The sequence below is a fragment of the Salvelinus namaycush genome, chromosome 41 (genome assembly GCF_016432855.1).
Source record: "Salvelinus namaycush isolate Seneca chromosome 41, SaNama_1.0, whole genome shotgun sequence".
NCBI lineage: Eukaryota > Metazoa > Chordata > Actinopteri > Salmoniformes > Salmonidae > Salvelinus > Salvelinus namaycush.
In genome coordinates, this window is record NC_052347.1 from 823,469 (window position 1) to 833,143 (window position 9,675).

A 9,675-nucleotide genomic window follows, 5' to 3' on the forward strand; every position below is an offset into this window, starting at 1 on the left:
TATAAATAAAACATGCAAAACAAAACAAAATTACCCCTTGAGGGATAAATAAAGTCTTTATGAGTAGTTACAGAACCAGTGTTACTCCCACTTCTAACCACGTGCCTCATTCCCCTATTCCCTTACTCCCTTTTCACCCAAGCTCCACCCATAAATTCACTTCACAAATTCACAATGTGCAATATACCGAACATTGCAGATAGAAATGTGATGAATATAGCTGACATGATTCCTTAATCGGAACGTCAGTGAGGCATTCCTGCTGTTCTACATAACTAGTTGTTCAAATAGAAATATGTTACCTCCACAATGTTTCGCCCTACTGAACACAGCTCAGGACTCTCAGTCTCAAAGTAGAAATGCTGATGAAAAATCAGCTTTGCCTATTAGATCATAATAAATCATGTATAATATGACATGTACAGTATGGCTGGGAATTGCCAGGGATCTCACGAATATTATCATGATACTTAGGTGACAATACTGATTCTCACAATTCTATATGTATTGCGATTCGATACTGCGATTTTATTGCAATTTGATGTTCCAAAGATATTGCTCTCTATATGTCTGCTGAGGAGAGACGAGAGAGCAGGAGACAATGAGTTTTGATCAGTCATGGAAATAAAAGCATTGAAAACATGATGGCTCACTATTTAAAAAGAAGATGGAGAGCAACAAAATACCAGCGTTTTGGTGCAGGCATAGCTGACTAGTGCTAGCTAACACTACCTAGCAAAAACAACAAAAAGTATCACTATAATATTGTCCAAAAGAATATTGCAATATGTAACTGTATTGATTTTTCCCCAATCACTTGTCCTACTCTGAGACGCTTTGTAAATAAGGTCCCTGGATCCTATATCACCCTTCCCCTCACAGTGGGGTGTTGGTGTATTTGGCAGCGCAGGGCTCCATGGGCACCTTGGTGGCTCCTCCGAACACCTCTACTTCCCGGTTGGTCCAGGGGGCCACGTTACCCTTTGGCTGGGGGCTGTGCTGGCTGCAGTGGGCCAGGCTGGACACCTCGCTGGGGGTCAGGACCTGCTCCCATACGTTCCACTGGGATAGCTCCCCCACCATGGCCTGGGACGAGTCAAAACGCCCGCCCAGAGTGTCCTACAGGCAGAAGGAGGTGGAGGAGTGAAAGGGGTGAAGAGAGGAAGGGATGTGTCAGAGTTTGGTCTAGTGGTAACTCCGGACTTGGCATTGCCCTGAGAGACTGGGGTTTGATGCTCAAGTCCCCCACTTCAACTTTGCATGTTCCTCTCACCTGCCCCCTCTCATTTCATCCCTGTCCCTATATCTCAATGAACAATAAAATATGTTCTCCTTTAAAAACAACAACCCCCTATAGGTCTATGCCGTTGCGGTCTCTTCAACCAGCCACCCCTGACCTCACCAAAATACCAACCCCTCCAGGTCTTACCTGTTCCTGCCCCAGGATGAGGACTCCCCCAGGCCTGATGTGGTGCCAGGCTGCCAGGCCCTGCCCCTCTCCTCTCAGCTTACCCCCCTGGTAGGCCTGCCACGCCCCACCTCTCTGGCTCCAGCTTACACAGATGTGGTGCCAGCTTCCCCGAGACAGGTTCAGAGGTAACTGCGCCACCTAGGGGTGGGAGGACAACAGTTTGGGTTAGTGTGAGTGTTAGTGCTATAGTGCAGGTAATGCAGTGATACTGCAGACTACATTAGACTGCAAATTTAGTATTTAAGATGGCAACAGCAACAAATCAATGGACAATCAATCATACGACGAAGTGGTTCTCAGTACTGACCCTAACCATGTGTTGTACAGAATATTCTAGACTAAAACTCAATATTATATTAAATAAAATATTGTGCTTTTTAAGTGTTGATATCTTGCTGCTTAATAACACACTGTATGGAGACATTAAACAAATTTCCCCCTGGAATATATTAATCCAGCACTTTTATTACAGTAACATTTGGGGACTGCAGCATTACTTTTTCAAAGGCACAGACTGCACTTCCTCAAGGGCACAGCCAGCTAGGTAGCTCTCTATGCCTTCCAGGCAATGTATTACCATAATGGCATCATGCTGATCTACACTACACTCCCAGCTCTAGCCTAAACGGTGCTTTGTCTTTGTCCCAAATGGCATCCTATTCCCTATGTAGCACACTACATTTGACCAGGGCTCTGGTCAAAAGTAGTGCAGTACATAGGGAATAGGGTGCCATTTTGGTCACAGACATCATTCTACAGTAAACTCTCAGGTACTGTTATAGCTCCATCTTAAATTGTGCTGTGTCTAACTCAGTGTGCCATAAAATACTTCTGCTCTGTTTCCTCCATTACCTTGTTGTTAATGAGCAGCTCCACAGGGGTATGCATGCCCTGCAGCAGAACTAGCTCGTTTGGCTGTTCCGCTACAGCATAGGAGAAAGGGGTGCCGATACCCCCCTCTGTGGGTCTCAGCCAGAGGCACACGGTGAAGGCACGCAGCTCAGGGATGGGGTGGTGCACCACTGCGTACATATAGTTGGTACGCGCTGGGAAGGACAGCTTGTAGCCCTCTGGATAGGTGTACTCTGAGAGTCCTGGGGTAAGGAGGTATGGGTGGAGAAATAGAGAGGGAGGGAAAGAGTGTTTGAGTAATGAGGTAATTTGGTAGGGGGGGGATGTTGACTAGACTTGCCTTATTAGGACTTTGTAGTGTATTTGGGGGTTTATACAATGGCTACATCACACATTTGACTTATTTCCTGCCCCCAGGATATCTCATATCTCATCTCTCTTCTATGATATATCCACTTGGATTTTCTTTCTTGTTATGTACTTTTTTCTTATTCTGTATCATAATGTGTTGATGTCGTTTTCATAGATTGATAATAAGTTACCTTTCTGGTACATCAGTTATGGTTTCATGTCCCCGACTCTTAACCTCTCCCACCATATAAATTAATATCATTCAGGTGTGACTATCACTCATGACCATTGATCTTCTCTTACACCCAACCCTCTGCCCCTCCTCTCACCCTCCTCCAGGCCAGCGATGCGGTGGTGTAGGGAGTTCATCCCCTGGTCGATCTCCTGCCTGTGTCTTTGGGATTCCTTTCGCAGGGCCTTCCTCTCCTTCTCCAGGAGTTCCAGCTTCCTCTCAAGCTCTCCTTCCAGATCCTCCAACCGTGGCCACTGCTTTGGTCCATCCCCTGCCTGTCCCCCTGGCCCTGCCTCACCCCAACCATCAGGGGCCTCAGAGAGCCCACCACCACCACCTCTTGAAGTCATTGCAGTTGCTGCATCTGTGTGGTTGTGAGGGAACGCCAGCGGTCCGATATCTGACTTCATGGGAGGGAGTGTGGGAGGGAGGGAAGAGCAGACAATGAAATAAAAAGACAAATGAAGCCAGCAGTGTTGTAGTACAGTCCGGTCTCGAGACCACATTTTGAGTGTCTCTGTCTTGTCTCGGTGAGGACAGTGAGGACTCGTAATTTCTTCCCGAGACCAGCGGAGTAAAAAACTCGGAATTATAAGCTTCCATTCAATAAGCACATAAAACCGCTTAGCCATATACACTCCTGTCTTGAAACATTAATACCTGAACAGTCTTTATATCTATTATAGACATGTTTGGGCAGTGGCGAACCTATTGGACCTAGGCCTTCAGTGTGTGACAGGTTTATGATTCTGAAAGGACAGCAATGGAAATACCAGCGCACTCATGTACGAGAGCGCACTTTTTGTAAAACAGAAAGGGCCAGTGGTGAGGTGGAAACTATATATCAAGGCACATGGCGAGACCCAAATGCAGACACAGGGGGCAGATGGTTGGAGTCTTACAATGTTTATTATTCCAAAGGGGTAGGCAAGAGAATGGTTGTGGACAGGCAAAAAGGTCAAAACCAGATCAGAGTCCAGGAGGTACAGAGTGGCAGACAGGCTTGTGGTCAAGGCAGGCAGAATGGTCAGGCAGGCAGGTACAAAGTCCAGAAACAGGCAAGGGTCAAAACCAGGATGACTAGAAAAAGGGGAATGCAAAAAGCAGGGGAACAGGAAAACCGCTGGTTGACTTGGAAACCTACAAGACAAACTGGCACAGAGAGACAGGAAACACAGGGATAAATACACTGGGGGAAATAAGCGACACCTGGAGGGGGTGGAGACAATCACAAGGACAGGTGGAACAGATCAGGGTGTGACACTATATGCAGGTATACACCGTTTACCCACTTTTTTTTCAGTGGGTATTGCATATACATTTTTATTAATTTCAACTCTATATCTGACATGGTACAGGTGTCTTTTTTTAATCCCATAACCATGTGTGTGGTTTTTTGTTTCAAAGTAGATTTGTTTAAGTACCAAGAATCACTCTGTGTGACCCTGACTTAGCCCACTGCAGTAAAAGGTTAACTTCTTGTTGAAAGTTATTCTTGAAAAGGGAGAAGCTAACAAATTTGCAACATCCTCTTCGATAACACCTGCTGCAGCTGCTGCAGATTAGTCTACAACAAAGGATAGCTAGCTAGACCATGTGAAAACTACTGCTTGCTGTTGCGCAGTGACCCGTTGGCCTTTGAGAAGAGAGTGCTTTTTTGTTAAAATGATCCCACCGATTACAAGTCAAAATGTGATTGATTGATTCCACTGTCACTCCAAAATGTTTCCCTAATACAGTTGAATGGCAGATGCCTTCTATCTAGCTTCTGATGGCCTAGCCAATGGCTGACTTAGCTAGCCCCAGAGATGACCAAAGAAAAATCCTGATTGGATATGTGTTAACCCTTTCCTTTCCAACAAAAACTGAAGCGATTAAATCAGAACATAATTAAAAAGAATAATATAATAATTATTATTATTGTTATTAGTATTTTATAAATCATTTGCCCTTCTCTGAAGGCGTAGAAGGTCCTCATTGTTCCCCACTGTGTTTGCGTTAGTAATCATTTGTAGAGTGGCTCTATTTGCCCTCCGCATGCATTTTTTCACCATTCTAAGTCTAAGAAATCCATACTGTATGTTATTCTGAAATATGAACACAGAAATACTGGACATTTTGAACTCTTATTAGGGTGCCGATTTGACTAAATTACAATCATGGTCTTGAATTGGACTCAAATTTTTCTGGTCTCGGTCTTGACTTGGTCTCGGACCCCTTGTCCTCCTCCCGGTCTCAGTCTTGACTCGGTCTCACCCCCCCTCCGATCTTGGTTTTGACTCTGACTCGATATGCTCCGGTCTTGGTCTTGAATCGGTCTCGCTTTAGGTGGTCTCGAACGCAACACTGGAAGCCAGTTCGATTTTCAGAGCTGCACTCACACTTTTTAATGTGCTGTGATTAATGTGGGCCTTTTGTGTTAGATATGCACTCTAATCTCTGGATTTGTTATTCTTTTTTATTATGGACAATCAATTATGTGCAGAGAAATGCAGAAATAGTGCCAGGAAAACAAGTAATTGAAGGTCCTCTCAGTCATTAGTCAGCCAAGGAAAAACACTACAACTTCAGCAAAGCAAAGTGCAGTCAAATAGACACACAGACAACGCAACATATTATTTACAGTGAGGCACATGCTGTAAGTTACATATAGAGCACTGGTTCTCAACATGAGGTACTAGTACCCTTGGGGGTACCTCACCTTTCCACATGGGGTACATTTGTTAAGACTATAGGCCTAATGATCAGTTGCACCGTGACTGGGGGTTCAGTGACCAAAGACGGTAGGACCACAGATACAGAGGTACACCACTGATATAGTATAATAGTAGTGTGCTAGGCAGAGGCTGAAAAAAGAATATGATGGTCTCTGCTCTCAACAAATATAGGTAACTGGTCGGATGAATAATTGATTATATTTTCTCCAGAAGAAATGGGGTTGTACATCACATGTTGCTTGGCAGGCAGCTATAAAGCCGCTTTGTGTTACTCTACTCTCCCCTCCCTCCTCCATCCCCCCTCTTCTCCTCCCCTGGGTTGGTTATGTTGGGAAGCAGAGGTGCCTGGAATAACAAATGCTCATGTATCTGTAGACTAGGCCTCATCAATGATCCTACAACATTCTAGTTTTGTGGTTTCCATTCATCAAATTGGCTACATTTAACTTGAGTTGTGAAGCAGTGTTGAGAAGACATTGTAACGATGCAATAGCAACAAGTGATACCAAAATATGTAAATACATTTTGGTGAAGTAACTGATTGGTTCCTCAATATTGAGTTGAACTCTAATAAGCTATAGCCAAGTCGAAAATAATGCATCTAATCAATTTTAATATAATGCAGCTAATCAATTTTAATATAATGCAGCTAATCAATTTTCAGCGACAATAAGTCAAAGATGTTGATATACAGGTAACTGTCAAAATAAAGGAAACACTTGAGTAAACGAGGGATATAAAGTACATTGAATGCAGATGCTTCCACAGGTGTGGTTCCTGAGCTAATTAAGCAATTAACATCCCATGCTTAGGGTCATGTATAAAAATTCCCAGTTGCCCATTATTATCCCAGATAGCAATTACCTTTATTTTAACCATGGCTACAAAAATAGATCTCAGTGACTTTGAAAGATGGGGTCTCAAAGGAGCATAGGAAGTTTAAAGTGTGTGTGTGTGTGTGTGTGTGTGTGTGTGTGTGTGTGTGTGTGTGTGTGTGTGTGTGCGTGTGCGTGCGTGTGCGTGCGTGCGTGCGTGCGACCAGATCTCAACCCATTGGAACACTTATGGGAGATTCTGGAGCAACACCTGTGACAGTGTTTTCCATCAACAAAACACCAAATGATAGAATTTCTTGTGGAAGAATGGTGTCGCATCCGTCCAATAGAGTTCCAGGCACTTGTAGAATCTATGCCAAGCCTTGCTGTTCTGGCGGCTTGTGGTGGCTTTATGTGGTTTCCTTTATTTTGGCAGTTACCTGTAGGTGGTCATCTCACCTAATCTAATACTATCCATGATTTATATCAACTGGAAATGGTCTCAATTAAACAGTAAAACCACGCAGCCACACCCACACCGACATACTGCCGTCAGAGACGTGAGTAGAAATTCAGATTGAGTGAGTGCTATCGAGGTCTGCCAAGCAGGTCAACTGACACACAAAAGAGGGGCAGAATTAGCCTACTCACTGCTCTATTTAACGATACAATAACAGTTCGTTTAAAATGAAGATATGTGATAGTGGATTTCAACACCAACAGACATGACACACACACGTTTCTCCCATTCCCCTTACCTCCAGTTTCTCTATGCGGTCTTTCATCTGAACGATAGCTTGTTCCAGCTCGTCCACAGCCTGAGCGGTGAGCAGCTGTGCCACAGTCGACGACGGCGCACTGTCCCGGACCACGAGCCGGCCCTCATCTACCCTCTTACCTCCCCAGAGCCCCGCGCCTCTACGCCCCTCTATTCCACTCTCACACTCCGAAAGCTTGCCTGACAGATCCCTAATGGTCCGCTGGTCGGTAATAATCTGGTCCTTCTGCTGGAGCACTGTCTGTTGTAGTTCCTCTGCCGTGGTGCGGAGGTATCCCCAGTCCTCGCCAGCGTACAGCGACGGATCGTCCGCTTGTTGCTGAACGTTTTTGGGGTTGCATTCTCCGGCGGGGAATGGGGTGCAGATAAGTCGGCTAACCTGTCTAGTTCCACCAACGGCATCTGAGCCGCTGGCGAGGTGGAAGAAGGTGGGCGCTTCTCCGTCCTGTCTTTCAGAACCATGGATAGCGCCCAGGGGACCCGCTCGCGCCACGGAGCCCCCGGGGAAAGTCTGCTGCACTCCAGCGTATGGAGACTGCGACTGGTTGTCTGCCACGGGCTGCTGGGTAGATTCGGCAGCGGAGCCGGTATGGACCGCGGCGATGATGCAGATGACTGCTCCAACGAAGGCCACCATCCCGGCGGCCAAGATGATAACGATGAACTTCAGGTTGGCGGCGTAAGAAATCAATAATTATGATAAAATAACTTGTCTATCTAGTTCAACAACACTGAAATAGGGCAGCCTGAGTAAAACATTTTTGGCAGATCAAAGGATCCATGAACATATCATGAAAGACGCATTTTATGGCTTTGCTAGGCTTTTAGTCAATACATAGGATATGTCCCACTTCATTTAATAATTAGGCTATAATGAATGCAGATACATGCTCCAACCGTTTCTATCTCATCCCTCTGTCTCTTGGCTTCAGTGTTGTAAGGCTTCTCTATCTCGTTATCACCAGGACAACCAGAGAGAGCGCGCGAGAGAGAGAGAGAGAGAGCGAGAGAGCGCGAAACAGTATGCAAGTCAATATCAAGAGGCGGGAACGGGAGATGGTGCGAATGATATGAGACGGTGTCTCGCATCACACCACATTTAGACCGAGGTGCTTTTCATATGCTGTGGTCGCTTGATGTTATGTATTTCTGTCGATGAATACATAACCTAAATAACAAAACAGGCCCTCTCGTGGAACTGTAGTAGCCTAGGGTATCATAAAGCTCGTACAGCGGGTTCTCATCAGGAACGATGCGCGGGCACATAGCGCACATTCTAGCGCGCGCTCCCATTAGTCAAATCCAAGGTTCCCGCGAGACAGGAAGACTGATGGTGGAAGTGTTGTAAGCAGTGGCGGTTCTAGCTTGTATGGCTCCCTGGCCTATTGCACTTCAAAACAAGATACACACAAAATAAATTGCACAACTAATTGCATTAGTACTGTACAAAGTTAGAGATGCGCTATTTGATAGATTCCCCCGCTCCCCCTACCTTGGGGCTTCCAGTGGGGGGACCTGAGGTCAACCTACCGCCCGCCCCCTCCCCACCTCGTACTTCTGAATGGGAGACGTTCCCAGGCAGTAGCCTGCCTAGCTCACAAACTAGAATCAGGGCGCCCACTCCGACAAGGTTAATTGACCCACAGTCCCACACGGTGACATGATATCATTGACCTGACGTGCAAATGAGCGATAGAAAACAGATCGCACAAATGTCACCATTCTGAATATTTTAAAATCTTTTTTTTAAATGTATTAATTAATTATTTTGTTTATTTTTTGTGCGGCGCCCCATGCCGCCCCGGCAAGATACGATTAGCGTACCCGGATAACCATGAGATCATTCCTAGCACGACCGGATCAGCAAAGGTAATCTCATCTAAACACAGCACATACGTGCAGAGTGGTGTGTGTGTGCGCACTCTCTCTCGCTGGCTGCTCACACATAAACGACTGCAAAAGGAGATTGTGGTGAAAGAAGAGTAGACAGCCTAGGTATGTTTATGGAAAGCTTTTCCTCTGCGAGGCAAGGGAATAGGTTCTATGCTCTAACATATGTTTCAGAGAGAAGAAAAATGCCTAGACTCAAAGTGTGCCAATACTAGGCTCTGGGTTCGCTTAATAGAAGAATAGTAAAATAGGCTGGTGTTGGCACTCTCTCAGAGACCGAGGTTGAAGGGGAATTCATAATTAAAAGAGAGAGAAAGAGAGATAAATTCAATGGATGACAACCCAACAGTAACGGGACATCTGTTTTCCAATTAATAATTTCCATTAATAGATCTCAAATATTAAGTATTAAAGGTTACAGTTTTATCCATAAAACAACTACATAGCTGGCCTGAATCCAGTCCAGGAGAGTTCATAGGGTTCACTGGATCACCACATGTAATGACAATATAGGACTACAGCTGTGGCATCACATTGCAGTACTTAATTAAACCACATCACCATTTAGA

The 9,675-nt window shown here is 45.2% G+C and overlaps 1 protein-coding gene across 1 annotated transcript; it reads right to left on the minus strand.

Moving 5' to 3' along the window:
- Positions 1–876: 876 nt before the first annotated feature.
- On the minus strand, positions 877–9,052 carry LOC120033938 (neuronal pentraxin receptor-like). The gene is made up of 6 exons (XM_038980341.1): positions 9,041–9,052; positions 7,197–7,880; positions 3,004–3,310; positions 2,324–2,565; positions 1,430–1,609; positions 877–1,119 (listed from the first exon to the last, which is right to left on the minus strand). The coding sequence occupies exons 1-6, from the start codon at positions 9,050–9,052 to the stop codon at positions 877–879; spliced, it is 1,668 nt and encodes a 555-aa protein (XP_038836269.1).
- Positions 9,053–9,675: the final 623 nt, after the last annotated feature.